Source organism: Penaeus japonicus, unplaced genomic scaffold (assembly GCF_977035675.1).
Source record: "Penaeus japonicus unplaced genomic scaffold, GWHDUDI00000001_assembly GWHDUDI00000020, whole genome shotgun sequence".
Lineage (NCBI taxonomy): Eukaryota > Metazoa > Arthropoda > Malacostraca > Decapoda > Penaeidae > Penaeus > Penaeus japonicus.
Window position 1 is genome coordinate 2773836 of NW_028234422.1, and position 20000 is coordinate 2793835.

The 20000-nt window shown below is 37.2% G+C and overlaps 1 protein-coding gene across 2 annotated transcripts; it reads left to right on the top strand.

The window, feature by feature from the left end:
• The first annotated feature begins 1710 nt into the window (after nt 1-1710).
• On the top strand, nt 1711-19903 carry LOC122254584 (uncharacterized). Of its 2 annotated transcripts, none has more exons than XM_043018335.2 (20): nt 1711-1851; nt 4272-4401; nt 5121-5206; nt 5471-5625; nt 6191-6321; nt 8107-8242; nt 8430-8581; nt 9032-9225; nt 9809-9987; nt 10174-10351; nt 10555-10752; nt 13196-13302; nt 13788-13934; nt 14200-14419; nt 14654-14751; nt 15095-15272; nt 15385-15630; nt 15754-15944; nt 17425-17541; nt 17686-19903. In XM_043018335.2, exons 2-20 carry the CDS (start codon nt 4287-4289, stop codon nt 17819-17821), a joined length of 2964 nt encoding a protein of 987 aa, XP_042874269.2. In that variant the 5' UTR covers nt 1711-1851; nt 4272-4286; the 3' UTR covers nt 17822-19903. The 2 variants fall into 2 exon arrangements, with proteins under 2 accessions (XP_042874269.2, XP_042874268.2); XM_043018334.2 differs by having other exon boundaries at nt 1730-1864.
• Nucleotides 19904-20000: the final 97 nt, after the last annotated feature.

A 20000-nucleotide genomic window follows, 5' to 3' on the forward strand; every position in this document is an offset into this window, starting at 1 on the left:
AGACGACATAAAATAAAAATCAGGAAATATTTGGCATTTTCGCCATTCGGAGATGGTTCGCGCATGCGTGTTGGCGCCCCTATTGGATAGGTTGGTACACGTGGGCGGGTGGTGGTCTTTGGCAATAGAATTTGAAATACGGCAGCAAGCTATTGCGAGTTTTTGGCAATTATTGCAGATAATGACGCTGCAGATAAGGCCTATATATAATACACACACACCCACACACACATATATATAAGGAAAAAATACACAATCATACGTGGAAAAAGGAAAGCGAAAAAGTTTACTCGTGTCAGTCCCCAAAGCATAAATATTTCGCTGCCAAACCAAACTCACGAACTTATCCAGCATACCTCGAATTAAAAGAAAAAAAAAAAAAAAAAAAAAAAAAGTGAATCAACAGCATAACACTACCAACACGACCTGTATAAACGAAATTCGAAATATTTTCAAACACATACGTTAAAGTAACTCACAACTTTCCGTGAAAACTGGGCACAGAACTGACCTGTCACCGACCGTCTCTTGAAGTCAAATGCTATTCCTGGAATCTCACTGGCCGCTCCAGGTGTCACTATATCATCGGGGACTTTGATCGATTCTCTGTCCAATCTGAGGTGGGGTGTTTGTGGTGTGTCTTTAATGGTATGGATGGCGGGGACGTGACTGTGAATTTGTGTTGGTTTGGTGTGTGTTTGTGGGGGGGGGGGGTATATGTGTGTGTGTGGGGGGGGTGTATGTGTGGAGGGGGAGTGCATGTGTGTGTGGGGGGGGGGCGGGGTTTGTGTGTTTGTGTGTGTGTGTGTGTGTGTGTTTGTACTTCGTGCAAAGTTATATGTATTTGTCCTACTTTTTAAATTTGTTTTTTCCAAAAATCTATAGTTATTGATTACCATTTCACTGGATCGATCTTTTCCAGAAAAAAAAATGGAGAATAAAAGACTCCCCATAAACATTGACCAAGATGATGCACAGGTAATCAGACCTTGTGCCAAATTAAGCTCAAGAGGTTGAACGGATTCAAAAGAGGTCATGAGAGGTCAAAGGATATTGAACAGGAGCTGATCGGCCATAGACTTGAAAGTAGTTGACACAGAATATATTCGCAATGTTGCATAAATCTTTTACTTAGTTGACACGACATATAAAAAATGACATAAGACTTGCAATATATACACACAGTAATCCAATTTAAGAAAATCGGGATACAGATATTAGTAGCACTATATTTAAGGCATTACCTCGCTTTTCTTCAGTACCGAGTTCTATAGTAGTAGCATATAACGATTATCTTGAGGAAAATGCAAAAACGGTACATTAAATCCACGGTTCATTGATGCACCTGCCTTGTTCTTGTTCTGACTCTGACTTTAACTTCCTAATAATACTCAAATACTTCTTTAGATTGGGATTGCAAAGCTTAGGTTAACTCTTGATATTTTCTCTTTGGTCTCGGTTTATCACCTGTGCGAGAATTGCACATATTTATTCAAATTAAGTCTATAGTAAAATCAAAAGAAGAACATTTAGTGATATTGTTTATAACCTCGAGTGACATGCCAAGTACTTATTAACCAAACATTTTATTACAAGATTAAGAAAGCTCCCATAACCCAGAACAAACTCCAGTCGACAATTGATACCTATACAAAGTCGATACAATAAAAAATAACCCTAAGATATACCTAGAAAGAAGAATATAAAAGGAGAAATTATCGTACACGTCAGAGGGAGGTTGCAGGTGACGTGTGCAGCCGAGACTTCCGAAGTTCTTATTTCTAACTTCTATTTCTAAGTTACTCTTCAACACAACTTCCGTAACTTGCCGGCATCGGGCTTGGCTTGGAGGTTAGTTAGAAGGGTAAGGGATGTGTTGACATAGATTTATGAAGAGGGTATTAAGCTTGAGATGTCTGTTTTGTTTTGTAGTGAAGTTATCTTTGAAAAAATTACATTTTTGATTGACGTAAACTTCTTCTTCTTCTTCTCTGCAGTGTGGGGATTTTTGTGTTTGAAGTTTGGGTTTTATTTGAGGGATGAGAGAGCCTTAGGTTGGAGTAGAACTGGAGTGATTAATTGGTTTTCTTGTTTTCAGATATAGGTAAAGACGGTAGACAGTAGAGTGTCTGTTTATATATATATATAAATATATATTATTTATAGTATGTCCTCACGTAAGGCTAAGTTATCATCGTCTTCAAATTGTTTCATGATGAACAGACTGTAGGGTATGACATGCGAGACTAAACGACTGATTGGTCATTCAGAATTGGATAGCACGAAACGACTCGGTGGCTATAGGGTTTTTCGAAAAGTATAGGCTACTCGCCACCCCCTCCCCCACCCCCATGTATATTCAGGTGTGGTTCCTTCTTTGACGAGATATTGTCACGGAGATTGACAAGCTCTGTGATGCTTTTGTTGATGTGGTGGTGGTTTGAGTGTCTTTACCAAAGTGCAGAACACTTCGCCTAAGGCATCGCTGGAGACGGTCGCACAAGCGTTGATTCGCGGAATGTGATAAACGAGTATGGCGTAGCTTAGTATTAGTAATGTTTTTTGTTTTTTTTTATGCTTGAGAGTACTGTTTTATGTGTTCAAGACCATTACTTTTGTTGACCTACCATATTGATAGAATAGCAGAAAAAAACATAATACATAAGATAAATATATCGAAAGATTAGACAACAGAATATAAAAAGCTTCCTGAATTTCATCTCGAGGTCTTCCTCTTCTCAGAATTGTAAGTGAAGTCCAGGAGAATATAAGAATCATCGTTGCAAATTTCAATAAGCTTTATGGCACCTGAACCTGGAACCACATATACATGGTCCTGGAACTCGTTATGGCATCCATGCCACTGGTGCTCTGACAAAGGCTAGCAAACCACCACCACATATATTCTGACAAGATCGAGTTTGGATGGTTTTTATATCTGCCAGAGGATGGCATGCACACGCTGGAGATATTTTCCTCATAGAACTTCAGATGACGAGGATATGTCGCATATTCTTTTTTCTAGGAAATACATGTACCTTGATTTAGAATTACAGCTATGATATTTATAATATTTTATGGCTTTATTTTTTAATCCTTGCTTGTCAATAGGAAATTGGGGTAAATGCATAGAAATTAGGTTGTTCAGTGCTTTATTGTCCTTCTTCATCAGCTTCATCTTCTTCATCTTCTTCATCTCTTACTACTTTCTCCTCCTCCTCCTCTTCCTCTTCCTCCTCTTCCTCTATTTTGATGTTATCCAGACAAACTTGCAGACAGAAGTTTCATTGAGTCTAGCTTTAACAATGGTCCTTATTATAATGCCCCAGAAGAGAAAAAAAGGTCACAAAAGGCTCTTTCACTTTACTGAAGTACAAAGGGCCTAACATTCAGCTGCACAAAGAAAGAAGAGGTTGTTTTACGTAAGCGTGTAAATAAAAAGAAATATATCAATAGCGTATAGGGTTTAATCTTGTGCGTTTTGTGCTTCTGTCAGTCTGTGGCCATTATTTTATTTCTTATGACTCCACTGTAAACTATATTAGTCTCTTATGTCTTTAGAGAATTTTAACTGTTGAGATCCACAGCATTTGTAGGTAGTTTTAAATTGCTTAATGGATATCCTGCTCATATTTATTATTTTTCATAGCAAGTAAAAGGTAAAAGATGTTTATTAGAACACTATTTTTGTTATTAATTTTTTATTAATTCCTTAATTGCATGGATGTTTTTTGTCATTTAGCTAAGATTATTTGAAAGAATTCTTCTTTTTTTGTTTATAAAGAAAGAAGAATGAGATTATAGTGTAGAGTTTCATTAGCAAAGGTCAATAAAAACAACATGAGACAAGCTGGAACCCAGTGGCCCCAGGTGCACTTGCCGCTGCTTGATATGAAAATTATCCTCTTTGTCATTGATTCTGGTCAAGCACATTACTGTTCTTCAATAAAAGCATAAGAAATGAAAGTTTAGATTGACTCTGGAAGGCTGTATAGCTTCAGCAGAGCCATGAAACGGGTCAAGCATATAGTGTGCAGACCACTGGCATTATTTAGTGAAAGAGAGAGTGATGCTACAGAATGGGATAATTAGAAAAAACAGGAGTTCAATTAAGATTCCTTTAACAGTTTAATGGAGTTTATTATCTTGAAAATTTGAAACTGGAATTTGGGTATTGTGACATGTATGATGATATGACAATGGCATCTGCCTACCCAATTATTTCCGTATCTTTACGCTTTTATTCATTACGTCCGTATGTATCTTTCCAGGGGATCGCACAGGATATGGGTGAGGTTCGGGTCCCGCCAGCATTACTTGATGCTGTTGATAGCCTGAAAGAGGCTGTCAAAGCAGGGCGAACAGATATCTTCAGGAAGTTACTCGATGCTTGTGAAACCTGTGAGTTCTATGAGTATCTGTATATTCTGATACTATCGTAAGCTCGTAAGCCTATCAGTATACGTGTATTTTTCAATCTGTTTGTTTATTCGCTTGATTATATATGTCTATTTAACATGTCTCTCAAGGCATCTGACCTTTAGATAAATGCTTGTACAAATGTCAAAGCTTTTAACACTAGGTAAAGCGGAGTTTGTCATTTGTTATGCAAACGTGAACTTTCTTAGCCTTTGGACCTTAGTGATAGTAATTAGACTCATGAAATGCTTCTCAATCTCTAATGTCTTAAACCCAAGTAATTAAAGTGTGTTCTTTTGCCATGAATCTATAAATTCATGAGATTAAAACTAATCAGAGCAGAGGAGTGTGTTTTTTCTAAAGATTTTGTGATGATTAGAAAAATAATGATAATGTAATGGGATTGATTTGATATTAATTATATTAAGCAAGGTTTCACACTTGAGAGAATATGGAATTTATTTTGTACTAATGACGTCAAGGGTTCATGTTAGTTAATGATGAAGATGGGAACCTTCATAATATTTTGTTGTGCAATTAACATGTTTAAGTACTTTAACCAGTCATATAACTATCATATGCATATAATTTTTGAGTTTAAGAGTTAGAGAAGATTAAGACCTTCTGTTGCTTTAAAATGGTGACGATGATTTGTAATAGGAATATCGAAATTTAAAACTAAAATTTTTTATAATCTTTAGGCTACGGTGGAGGCGAAGAAGAACGAAAACAGCTGATCAATTCTCTTGCAACAGAAGATGGAACATTTCTACACATGGCTACAAAGGTAATGTAGTTTTAGCTATTAGAAAATTATGATGATTGCTGTTCCATAAATGCTGAAACATTTTAATGGTGTGCTCACATATCGTTTTCATGAACGGAATAAAAAAAGTTATAAAGTCAGCCATTTCACATCTGCACTTGTGCAATCCTCCTCCCCCTTCCCACCATCATTACACACACACTCACAGATACACACATACACATACATATACATGTAAACACACCCCCATCAGACACGCAACTGAGACGACGTCCTCATTTCCAGCTCGGACGCGGGGATATCGTGAGAGCATTGCTAGCTGCAGGTGCCGATCCAGGAATCCAAGACAACGATGGTAACACCCCCCTACAACTGGCCCCTACTCCCCCTATCATTGCCATCTTCACCGAGGAGCTGTTAAGAGCAACAGCCCAGTCGGAGTAAGAGAGGATACAGTTTTTGCGTGAATTTACTCACGAATCGTTAACTTTAGTAACTCTTGTGGTTATGTCTGAGTAATGAATTTTTGTGGTTATCGGTACATTTACGTGTATGTAAGAGTTAATGAGCTTGAATTCAGATAATCTAAAATCTATTTGAAGTACTAGTTTATATTTATTTGGTTTCATGTTCTGTTGTATTTGATATTCAAAGTAGTTGTTACTTTAATTTATTTTGGCTTCATGTTAGATATAAGAACGGTGTTTGAATGTATGAAGAGTTTTAGTTTATGCGCAGGTGTTATAGGTTTACAGGTGTTCTTTGGTGCAAGTGTAAGAACTTGTACATTTTTTTGTATATTTATAGATTATAATTATTCAAGATAATATTGATATTTACAGTTTGCATTGTATATCCACATTTTTCATATTTACCATAAGATTAAAAAGTACATAGGCTTGATTGAAATTATTTAGATATAAGTATATTAGAAGGAAAGAAATGTGTGTTGTTATAGACTCACTTGCCTTTTTTGGGTTGTAATGTACCATGTTATGGTTGTAGTGTAGGCCGCGTGTGTCAGCTGGTTGCAGCGGGCCTTAGCATCAACTCCCACGATAATCCGCTTAGCCGCAACACTCCCCTACACTGGGCTGCCTCCTTTGCTGACATCGACACACTTACCTGCCTATTAGGTAATGTTGAGTGTGCTTTTTGATATAGATTATTGGCACTTAATTCTCATTTGCTTTGTCCCTTTCTTTGTGTTGTTATCATTATTATGTTTTTTTGTTGTTTGTTTTTGCAGTCTTTTCACTGTGGCAGGGGTAGTTCATTTAGAAACTTGTCACAAATCAACTGTCATTCAGTCATCGAAACATGTCAATAGTTGCATCCCTATTGATTTACAGATTATTTTATTCAATGTTTTTATTGCTGTTGTAGTTAGTTTTATTATTACTAATGTTATTATTATTATTACATGGCCATTTTCAAACTCCTCATGGGAATATTTGGTACTTGCATGTTTAGACATTTGCTGAGCATGTGTAAACGGGCCTGTGTAAGTATGCATGATGTAAATGGGCCTGTGTAAGTGTGCATGTCTGTAAACATCATAGTGGCTTCAATTAAGGGTGTCTACTACACTGAAAGATCAAAGGTGACAGCCAGCATTATTGTGTGTATATGCAAGGGAGAGAGCTTAGTAATTTTGCTGGAGATACACATGAATAAGCCAACAAGTGAAATCTAAATTTAAAATTGAAATTTATAATTGAATTGAATCTTTTCTTTGGCTGATATATATACAAGTATAATTATATACCATACCTATACACTACAAATAATGGCTGAACTCTCAAAGAGCTAGACCATTCTTGTGAAGGCACCTTGTTTAGTTGATTGCATGATAATTGCTGTTCATTTAATTTCTTGTGTATATTGACTTTGTATGTTTTTACATCATTGAGGTAAATTGACACTGGGTACCTGATCTCACCTGTGTATTCCATTTCTTGAAATTTCAGGGAAAAAGTTGTCATTTTTATTACCCTTATTAACTCAATTATTATTATCATTATTATTTTTGTTGCTGTTGTTGGTTGTAATGGTGGTGTTGCTGTTCTTGTCATTATAATGATGATAACGTTAATAATGATAGTAATAAAGACAAACTTTTTTATTTTTTTATTCAAGACTGGGGTAAATAGTTGAGCTCATGTAAGCCTACTAATTGATTCCTTTATGACTATCTGTGTGTAATCACAATCAAAAAAACGAAACCATAGTGAACATCCTGCGCATAAAATCGTTCCTAGCATCAGGATCACTAACTAAAAATATATGTAAAATTAATTATCCCCCAAGTGCTGGAGGGTGTGTGATGACTACCCTGGCTGTACTTTGGGCTATATTATACTCACCATACTTCTAAACTACCAATGCAGATATTATGCACAAGGTATCATGATAGAGCATTATGCTTCTGGAACAGTGTAGAGTTAGTTCTGTTGTATTTCTTGATTGAGAAGCAGCAGCTTAGCCACTGCAGATAGTGAAATGCACTCTTGCTTCAGTTGACAATACCCAGTATTCAGGGGTTGATGTTCTCACTAAGCATTCATTTATATCTGCTTATGTCATTCTTATAGTACGATAAGCCTGAAACCAAAAAGGCAAGAAATGTTGTCATCTGTGATTATGTTTTGCATTTTAAGTTACAGTGCCATCTGTAAAGAAAAGAAATTACAGTAAATGTGTAATTCACCATTTCTGTCCTAGGCATTGAAAGTGAGCATGAAAAGTGAAACAGTACTGAAACAGAACAAGACTGTGTTTCATAAAGTTTGGTATTAAGACTGTGCAAAGAGTCAATAATAAAATTATGATATGAATTAAATCTGGGCACATTACAACTCGATAATTGATTAAGTCTTGATCTAGCAGTAATAACAGTTGCATCCACATCCCCAATTTAGCACGCGGAGCAGACGTGAATGCTGCCAACAGCGATGGTGCAACACCCCTTCATGATGCTGTAGCACGAGGAGATGAGGAGATTGTGAGAATCCTTCTTGAAAATGATGCTAATCCCCATATTCAGTGTTACAAAGGGTGAGGCAAGGCTGAGGTAGATGTGTTATGCGTTTCGAGAGTCGATTTCTTTCTGTATTGTAAATTTCTATTATCATTATTATTATTATTTTAATGTAAATTTGGCTTGAGTTTATATATTGTCTCAATTGAAGTTTATTCTGTTATTTTCTGAATGTCCTCAAAAGACTCGACTAACCATTGACAGACGCCACAAAGGGAAGACGCCCTTTGAGATGGCATCGAGAAAGATACAACTCCAGGAGCTTATGCAACAACATGCTGCCGCTATTGAGAGTAAACCAGCGACAAATGGCAGTGTTTCACCTCTAATAGCCCGTCGTTCACTAGGAGATCGAGGTGAGTTTGTTTAGGAAAGTTATCCTTGGTGTAAATAATCTCTCTAAATTATATGATGGTAGAAAGAAAACAGTAGATAAAACCTGTTTATAAGGAAATTGAGGGGGACATTTATATAATCTACCCAGGATGGTTGTTTGTCTCTAAATAAAGAATTCATTGCTTGTTTGAATGGCATCTTTAGGTCTTGGTTCTAAGCTTATTTGAAATTTTCTTTTACTACTACACAGACAATGCTAATAAGACAAAACACATTTAGCTTTATCTTTGATATTAGATATCAATACTAGAAAAATAATGATGTTAAATTGTTTGAGCTACATTATAAATTATATGACATAGCATTAATCTAATTAATCATCTATACCTAAGACAAACAGATTTATTGAAATATAATGTTGATTTGGTCTTGTAGACTTGGATAACTTGTATGACCTCAATGATTTTCAGATCTCATATCATCCCGAGGGGCAAATGGTTCCATGGAGTCGTTGGTGAGCATGGGTGCTGACAGCGTAATGACGGGGGTCGATGCCGTCAACGGAGGGGAAGCCGTTCATAGAAAGCACTCAATGGGAACTCCGCAACCTCGCTCTCCTTTGCAATCCTCGTCGTCCTTAGAACTCAGTCCTCGCATGGAACAGGTGACTAAGGGTTTCAACTTTTGATAAGTAGTTTGGTTTCCGTTTTAATAGATTGTTGTTAACAATGATTGCTATAATGCTTCTTAGTCTCTGTGGACGAGTTTATTTAGACATGGTGTTCACCCAGGCCGGGCATTAACACTGTATTTTTTTCAACAAATACTTACCATAATTCAGAAACTGCCCATAGAACTCGAATGATTACAGAGTTATTGTAAAGTATTATACTTATCATACTTTTTATACTCTGGTGTTGAATGAGGGTGGTGAAGTGCACGCTCTCACCTCAATCAGTGGTACCTTCCACTTAGGGATTAATATTCTGTTGATATGAATGAAAGATTTGGAATGCTTAATGAACTAAGTTTCATGATTATATTTGAAAAAATGTTTAATTTATTGGTGCAGGGACATATAATGATACTGATGAAGTTATCTTGGCCATTTGATGAGTTAAGATGTGGTTATTTTCTATTAAGTTTGCTAATGTACTATTGCAAGATAAGCTAATAATTGTAATATATTTGATAACTCTTCTACTCACTGCACCCGTTTACTCATTTCGATCAACCCATATTTCCAGGTTTGTGAGCGCCTGGCATCCACACAAATCACAGCTCCTCCAAGACCTCTAGTGACCCATAATTCCCTTCATTTGTTGTGGCCCCAACCTCGTCGCGTCACTGAGCTGACTGGCCCCAGTTGGTCGCCCCCGGCACATGCCACGTTAGCTGTGTTGGCAGGAGCAGTACCTGTGCACAAGTGAGTCTTTCTCTTCTCCTCGGGGAACCCTGATCATAACGTAAATATAGTCTTGTATATCACTTGCTTGTGATGGCTTTATATATATATATATATTTTTTTTTATATGAATGGATGTGAATACAGTGGATTGATTTTGGAAGTTGGTGATGAAGCATATATATAATATGTGCTATTTATTTTCAGAATTGTAGATGTTTGGGATATACACAAGTGCTGGCTTGAAGAAGTGGGTTGTCACGTCAGCCTCGGAGCTGTCGTTGGTGCGAGAGATCCTCCGAGCTCTCATACATTCACATGTGTTGTTGACGATGCTCTCACTGCTCATCCTCACCAGTATACACTCACCATACTGGACAATAAAGTAAGCGCACTCAGCTGATGTTATTCTATTATTGATATTATTAAGACAAGGACCATGTGTGACTGCCTTGTAAAGAGAAAAAGAATCAAAATGTGGTAGATGAAATTGACTCAACGTATCAACAGATAAAAAGAAATTGGAAGATATTGTCTATATATTATGGTGAAACTTGGTCAGTTAATAGCAAATTTGCTTTATTTCAGGTAAAGATGGTTTGTGGATCAATCGATAGCCTACACAATGCCCTGGTAACCCTAGTTCAGTTGCTTCGGGTGTGTCGACTTGGTGGCGAGGGCAGTGAGAAAGGGGTTGTTCCACCGCTAGTCATTACGGACAGTCCCTCTCTGCCACACAGGGGATTTATGCTCGACGTTGCACCTCATGCTAGAGTTCCAACTTTAGTAAGTTCAGGTGCACTTTTGTTTGTTGCATTCTGATTAATATTGATTGTACATTAGTGTTGTTATTAAATATTGATCTATCAAAACACTTGCACCCACTCCTACCTGCTTTCCTGCCTACCCACCAATCCATTTACCCACCTAGCTACCTACACACCCACACATCCAGTGTAATTAATATTGATTGTACATTAGTGTTGGCATCTAATATCAATCTATCAAAACACTCGCACCCACTCCTACCTGCCTTCCTGCCTACCCAGTGTTAGTATCTAATATCAATCTATCAAAACACTCGCACCCACTCCAACCTGCCTTCCTGCCTACCCAGTGTTGGCATCTAATATCAATCTATCAAAACACTCGCACCCACTCCAACCTGCCTTCCTGCCTACCCAGTGTTGGCATCTAATATCAATCTATCAAAACACTCGCACCCACTCCAACCTGCCTTCCTGCCTACCCAGTGTTAGTATCTAATATCAATCTATCAAAACACTCGCACCCACTCCAACCTGCCTTCCTGCCTACCCAGTGTTGGCATCTAATATCAATCTATCAAAACACTCGCACCCACTCCTACCTGCCTTCCTGCCTACCCACTAAAAACTCGTTCTCAACCTACAAATTTATATACTGAAAAATAATGGTTATTGTAGCTACTGGGAAAATAGTTCCAAGACTACTGACCGTTTCATTACTGGTGTCTATAGATAGGTAGATAGTAACTTTGAATAGATGTTACTGCTGCTGGTTTTATAGCTTATAATTTTTTTGTGTAATACCACTTATTGGTCCATAGATTTATAAGTTGAGGGAAATTTTAAAAGGCCCTGCGCGATTTATAATGACAGTAATAATGATAAAGACAATAATGATAAAAACCCAATGCAGACGGGTGTCATGACATACGTGATTACTCTGATTAGCCCTAAAAGACGTGTGTACATGTTGCTTCATTGGGGTCACAGTCATGAAGTATTATGTCTGTAATGGTGCTAGCTCCAGGGCTACAAGGTGTTAAAGTCAGCCCAAACTCTTGTTTTGGGACGGATTTAATGGAAAATATTCTTTAGACGGATTTATAGGAAAATATTCTTTAGACGGATTTATGGGACAATATTCTTTAGACGGATTTATGGGAAATATTCTTTAGACGGATTTATGGGAAAATATTCTTTAGACGGATTTATAGGAAAATATTCTTTAGACGGATTTATGGGAAAATATTCTTTAGACGGATTTATGGGAAAATATTCTTTAGACGGATTTATGGGAAAATATTCTTTAGACGGATTTATGGGAAAATATTCTTTAGACGGATTTATAGGAAAATATTCTTTAGACGGATTTATGGGAAAATATTCTTTAGACGGATTTATGGGAAAATATTCTTTAGATGGATTTATGGGAAAATATTCTTTAGACTAGTCTGCACTGCCAACAGCCTCGTAGACCGCCTGTCCTGACTGCCAGATGGGTCATTAGGCGCTGCATAAGCAATGGGTCAATGTTATTATTTAAGAAAATCATCTTTGTAATGCTCTTTGTTCCATCAAGATGTGCAGTTGCTTTGTATTTAACCCACACAGGACGGGTGGTACAGCATGTGTACCGCGCATTCAAAAGCCCAGTTGCCGGGCGGCACAGTATTGTGCCAGCTATTCATTTAATTTAGGCCTAATAATTCGAAAGCCCCGGCATTTGGACATTCTAGGCTAGAAATCCCCCGTCGGGAATGGGTTAAGGAGAGAAAGAAACAATGAAAAACAGTGGCATCTTAGAGTTTTTACTATTTTTCATGTTGCATTTATTGATAATGAATATTTGACTGTAGGTGGTTTATGGTACCTAATTTGTTGAGTATGTCGACTACTATAGAGTGTCATTGCACCATTGAGTTCCTTCTTGTTGCTCAGTATTGGTTGCAAAACAGATGCTGACTCAGCACTCCACTACTTTATGCCATTAACCAGAACACTGGCTTGAAGGTGTTGATGGTCCAGGGAGACTCAGCCCCTATTATTTATGAAAATTTCCCATCTTCTTCCTTATGTTTATAAGTCAAGGGAGTTCTGATGTTTGCAAATAATGAAGGAACAGAAGCCATTCAAAACCACTCTTGAATCAATTTAGATTGTCCAGACCCAAGTTTTCCCCCATTTCCATGGGACAGTCCCATTAGAGCACTCTTTGCATACATATATATGTATGTCTACATGTATATATGCCTACATATATGTATGTCTACATGTATATATGCCTACATATATGTATGTCTACATGTATATATGCCTACATATATGTATGTATGCATGCAGATACGATTGTTTCTATTCCAAAGAATGTTACCAGTTTCATTATTCTCAGTTTCTCTACATATTTAAAGTAATTGTACATATATATTGACATAGATTCTCTAGATGTTCATTTTGTTTTTCAGGAGCGATTATGCCAAATAGTAGACTCTCTTCTTGCCATTAAGATGAATCAGCTACACTTATTGATGCGTGTCTCACCAGTGGCCTGCAGTTTACCCTACTCTCCCAGGTAGGATTGTTTACTTATTTGTTGTATAGAGCTGGTAGTGCTTATAATTTTTGAGTATATATTCATATGTATTTTCCCCTCCTTCTCTTCCTCCTCCTTTCCTCCTCTTTCTCTTCCTCCTCCTCCTTTCTCCTCCTCCTCCTCCTCTTTCTCCTCCTCCTCCTCTTTTTCCTCCTCCTCTTCCTCCTCTTTTTCCTCCTCCTCTTCCTCCTCTTTTTCCTCCCCCTCCTCCTCTTTTTCCTCCCCCTCCTCCTCTTTCTGCTCCTCCTTATCCTCTTTTTCCTCCTCTTTCTCCTCCTCCTCCTCTTTCTCTCCTCCTCCTCCTCCACCTCCTCATCTACTTCAATGCATTGTCAGAGATGATATGCATTAATGCTTGTCTCTGTTGGAGGTTGAAGTGCTGCTTGCATTGCATTTATTTATCGGTATAACAAATGATTCATAGATCATTATTGCAAATACATGTCCAATTTTCCCCCCCCCAGTGAAGTCGTGTCGTTGGACCGTTACTGCAAAGATCGGGGCATTACTCTGGTACCAGCTTTTGACGTTGAGGGTTCAGTGCCTACAGGACAACTTAGTGCTGTTACAGCTATAGTTAGTGCAACGCTCACCCACTTCCCTTCAACACGGTAAGGATAGATATTATGGTTTCTGATGTCTGTATTCTTGGTATAAGTGATGACTTTTTATGTATCAGAATAATTGATACATAATATTTTTTTATTTTTTTTATTTATATACCAATATGTTTGTTTACTTATCTGTAAATCTGCATATCCACCTGTCTGTGTATGGTGTTAGATTTTTTTTTTTTTTTTTTTTTTTTTTTATTATATTATATTATATATTATATTATATTATATTATATTATATTTGTGTGCATCTGTATTGTAGGTATGTTCACATAGGCCCCAGATTGACCTCGCTGCTAGCCGATGCCAGTACAGCTGCCTCGCCTGATCCCGGTCTTTCCCTCATCCGGATGTCCCCCTGGACTCAGTTGGGTCTGGCTCCCTCTGCTGTACTCTTGGTCTGTGCCAACGTATTCCACAATAAGAGCCGTGAATTAGCGTGCCTTCCGCCAACTACTATCCTCGTAGAGTACGGCTTCCAGGTTAGTTTTGTTATGGTGATTTGAGTCCAGATTCTGATTGAAGGGTTTATGTTCAACTTCTCTTTTCATTGTAATTTTGTAATCATTGAAGACTGGCCTTTTGATAAATGCAAATGTCAAGAGTTTCAAAACAATTTGGTTGCAAAAAGGTGCCTCATTATAGCAGTAGAAGAGATTCACACAAATTACATAATAATAACAATTTCGTTGATTAATGCTTATGACGTATTGCAGGCTGACTATGATTTCTCACGAGGAGTTCAGCTTGCACTTGAGAATGGACGCCCCTTGGCTGTTTGCCCAGGCACAGCAGCGTGGAGCAGTCTAAGTGGGTAAGTTTCAGCCCTTATGAGAATCCATATAACCGGGTATTGATTTCTGAACTTGAAGGAGTGAGTAACTTTATATTTTTTAGTCAACATTGTTGTAAAGAGTTTTCAAGTTGTAATGTGTGTAGAAATCTCAAATGTTTACAATTACAATAAAGTATGATGATAGTTTATTTATGAAATAATGACCGACTGAATGGTTTAGTAAAACCAGCCATTGATAATTGGATATAGACTTAGAATTTGTGATTTCCAACTTAATAAACATATTGAAATGCAGATGCTCCTATAATATATTCTTGCAAATATAGCAAGACTATGAAGTAATATGTTTATATATCCCCAGGTGGCCAGAAGCTGGTGTGAGCAATGTGTACAGTGGTGTGGTGAGTGGTGTAGATGGTGGTGCAGGAGGAGTGGTGGTTGCTCACTGGTCGAGCAGTGCAGCCCTCACGCCACTGGTCTTTGCCTGGCCGCCCATACTTGTTTCTGCTGGTTTGGCTTGGAACCATAACACACATTGGGTGAGCCATCTGATGTATCTTCTTCCTATAAGCTGATAAGGAACAGTCATGAATATTGCAATTTTATCTTGTGAGTAGTTAGCTATATGTGGGCTATTTATTATGATTGCAGGATTATGTACACTCATCAGTGGGTGCCTTAGTGGACACTCACCTCGTTCGTGTTCCTGGTTGTGGCTTGGGAGCGGCTTTGGTTGAGTTGGGGCGGTGCGAGACGTGGGTGACTCGCATGGCCAGGGGTCAGTCTCCCTCAGATGTTGTCGATCTGCCTTCTTCCTCTCCTGGCTCAGCGCTCTATCAGTTGTTAGCAGACCCTGATGCATTGTCTCTTGAGTTCCTGTCTCCTGAGGTGTTTACAGTAAGTAGAAGAATGAAGAATTCAAGTACCCATGAATACTAAAATTGTCACCTACAATATTATATTTTATGTAAGCGAAGTCCTAAGAGATGAACATTTAAGAAACAACGAATGAACTTTCAGAGTGTAATGAGGCACGTTCGTCGTGCGGTGCGCGAGGGAGCAAACCTCTCAGGAAGAACTTCACCATCGGCTGTGAATGGCGTGGTGCCCTTAGGTGTTGGCCAAGCTACTGCTGCCTCACCCTGGCCCATGTCTACTCTTGTTACCTTAGAACTTCATCTGGCCATGGATATGATTCTTACTGCTTGCAGGTATTGTCCAGTGTGAATGTATATTCGTTCTTAGGAGAGGTTCTGTGTATTGTTCATTGTGTCATTTGCCACCTTGTGACTGCATCTGTCTTATCATGGGGAAGTGCTTTGTACTCCCAAACAGCAATATTGGTATTTAGTCATTACAGGTACACTAAAGCCAGACTGCTAATATGCAAAGTACACAAACCATTTTTACATGTAATGTCCAACTACCCTTCAATCGTTAATTATACTTCAATCATTACTTATGCAAATCCTCATGGCCTACCACTAGTTGAGTAGGGAGGGATGGAATGAAGCTCTCTGTTCACACTCTGACTGTCAAAACCACGTCACGAAAAACTCTGCCTTCAAGGCTTAGAAACTAGGAGAGAGATGTTGATTCACATTAGTACATGTAGATACATAAATTTACCTATAAGCACATAGATACACAAACTTCTTGCAACTACAGATGGTTTCGGTAAGTAACACACACGGAAAACTAAAGTTATTGTATATAATTTGGGATGTTGAAGTTTTAGCAACGGGATTATAAAAGGATAAGTAATATAGATACAAATTCATTGATGATCACGTACCTTTAATGTATTTTCCTCTCAAGTTTGGATTCTTTCCAGTCACTTAATAGAACATTCAGAGTACTTAGAAACAAGCATACTTCTTAGCTCCGAGTTTATCCTTCCAGCAAAGTTATGTATCCTGCAAAGAATGAATCCCAGCTATCTTTTTTTCTGACGACTTTTAGGACAGCCAGCATTGACCATCCTACATCCTACAATTCTTACCTTGGCACCCTTCAACTTTTTTTTTTCCGAAAGTTATCAGATAAACTAGCTGTGATCAAGTTTTACAAGGTACAGATCATGCCAGAAGGGTAAGTTCAGAGCTCAGAAGTATATAGTGTTGTTTGAGTGATCTAAATGTTTTATCGATTGGATAATGCGGCTCAGAAGATTTTTAAACTTGATGAGAGAATATTTTGAGGGTGTTTAATCATCAGTAAATTTCAATCTGTATTACTTACTATTTTATTGTCCTATTTTGATACTTTGTACATTATAATCATTATATTTTTGCATGTTTTACCTTGGTTCATGAAATTTATATTCCTCATGCCTCCTTTTCATATAGTATAGATTAACAAAGTTCTATGTAGAAGTTAATCGTAAGGTGAAGTTTGAAATTTCTTTAGTTTTATTGTAAGATATACCTTTCTTTTTAGCGTTTAGGTGAATGAATGGAAAAAACTTTTTTCTTTCTTTACAGTTTTACAATTTACTGCCAGATATTAATCTGATGACATTGGGAGTGCAAAGATATGTTGTTTTATTTTTATTTTTATTTTTTTATAGATAGAGGTCTCCCCAAGTGGCATTGGTCACATAGAAGTTAATTACAAGGTCTACCTGACCTTACCTGTCTACCCTTGACATCCTTGAAGTATAGAATGAGAATCATGAGCATTATATTTCAGATTGGGACGAGCACTTGTGTCAGTTGGCACAAATCCACGGAGTAACATGGGAGTTGCTGTTGTCAATCCAGGAGTTGGCAATTTGCCACCCACGATACGAACTGATCTTGCTAATAAGTGAGTTAGATTTTTTTCTATTTATGGAAGTTATTTCCTCATGACTATCTTCAGTTGTATTAAAGAAGAACCATTTATTCAATGAAATGTCCTCTGAATAAGATAGTATAATAAGATAGTATAGATTACAAATTGTCTCTACAGGGTCTTGGCATTGCGCGAGGTGTACAGCTCGGTATGGATGCAAGGCCAGCAAGCCGTAGGCCTCCAGTCCTCTCTGCTGGTGCTCACGTCCCTTCTTGCTCGTCTTCTACCTGACCACTCCCTGCACCCGTCATGAGGCTGGCTATCGACACGGCCGTGATCTTTGGCAAAGGAGTTCCTGATGTGATAGTCTCTTCATAAGTAATTCCAGTCTCGTATGATATACTGTGGCTGGAGATGATTGATTGATTGCTTGTTTCCCTGTTGTCGTTGTTATCTCATTTTGTTGCTACTGCTTGCAGGCAGTATTGTGAATAATTTTAATTATTTTATTAAATTTTGATGTAGTATTTTTCCTGTGTGGACAGAGATATAGAGATAAATTATTATGCACAGATGTTGGATTTGTGTGTGTGTGTGTGTGTACGTGCGTGCGTGCATGTGTGCGCACGCTTGTGTGTTTGTGAGGATGGGTGTGGATGGTTGTATGTGTGTGCATGAAGAATGATATTTTCCTCTATGGAAGGTGTTACTTTGTTGCCTTGGATGGTCAACCAGTCTTTCAGTGATGGTAATCTTGTAAATCATATGCAGATCATTGTTATATTAAATAAGAGTTGTCTGTCAGCACCAGAGCTTGATATTCTAATGAATGCCTTCATTAGTCAGTTGTCTTTTGAGTTCTTTGAGTAATGGTGTATATGTGATATTTAGATTTATAAAAGTTGACACAAGTTTTTAAATAAACATCAGTATTACAAGCCACCACCCCAGTGTTGAACAGAATCGAAAAAAATATTGAAAATGAGAAAAGGAAACCAATTCACTTTTTATTATTTACTTTTTCATCAAGTTGGAGAGTTAATTGCAAAGTGATAATTTCAGACACTCATAGTTTTAGGTTTCCTCAGTTTAGTAAGCTTTATAAGTTTAAATACTGGAGAAGTTTCATGTCATATATGTGGAGGGTCTGATTTTGCCCTACAGAGTGCATTTCTTTCTTTTATGAAGATCTGGAGTTCAGCTGAAAAGTCTTGCGCAGTAACTTTTTTTTTAATATTAATTACATTCCAGTCATGAAATGAATATATATTAGGGTGGAAGACTTATTTACCTCAACAAGTTGATAGTTTTTCATATGTTAGTTTTCATTTTCATACTTTCAGTATCACCTCTGCATTTTGCTAGTTTGAAAAGGTCTGCAACATAGAATTCAATTAGCTGTATTCAGCTTCAGAACAATGACTCAAAGTTCTTGTGAATATATGGCAACTAAGACCTGTCCAGGATAAATGGTTGCTTGTCTTTTATTTTTTTTTACCAACATGAAAAGGTTTAGATTAACAATTTGGCATCATTAAGTTATAAGAAATAGCTCTAGATGCTGAATTTAAAAAAAAGGAGAAAAAACACCAGACTCTTGGACTATTTATTTTACTAACAAACATACACCCAGCATTTAATCAATACCTCATTTCAGGTAGTTAGTTGACTGAAGCCAGTTTCATCTAACTTAATTTTTTCCAATGGTAGTTGACTCCTCGTTAGTATTGACAACTTCACTGTCTTTTTCACCAAACACTTAATATTAACTTGAAGTTGTTTGTGGTTGTAAGGTATCATTCACTCTCACTCTATTTTCAGTTTGTTTTCTGTGTAATGATTCAGTGATAGGAGGTGGTTTAAACATTTTGTTTTGTTTATAGACTATTTAGAATGTTTTGTAAGGGTTCTTTTGTCAGTCACTTTCAAAGACTTGATGTCAACTTTAACTCATTTGTTTGTTAATGATTGTTTTTTTATTTGAATGTACGTGAATATGTTAGGAATCTGATCTTTGTTTTATGGCATTACGGCGACTTCGGAAATCTTGTGAGAAGTAAAGCAAAGGCATTTTTCAGTTGTTGAGTATTTTTTTGATTTTCTTGCGAACTACGACAGGTACTGTGGTCTGCTTTCTGTGTCTTATTTATTTTTGATGTTAACTTGAAGAATGTAATGACTGTTTGCATTGTGCACTGTGAAAACTTGTGATGAATATATATATATATTTTGTTGACGACTTGTTTGGCTTCATGTATTTTTTATAGTTGAATATGATTATGGCCTTATTTGCATGTCCATAAAGATGAATATAAATATATATCTATATATATTCACAAAATATATTGTTATGTTATTATCCCAGTCGATGAATAAAATATGAAATACAATCAAAGCAAGTTTTATCTTCATGATGGTAATGTTTTCGTGTTGGAATTTTGCATTTTTCTTTTCAAATTTAATGTTGCTAAAGAGAAAAAAGCAGGAAGTAT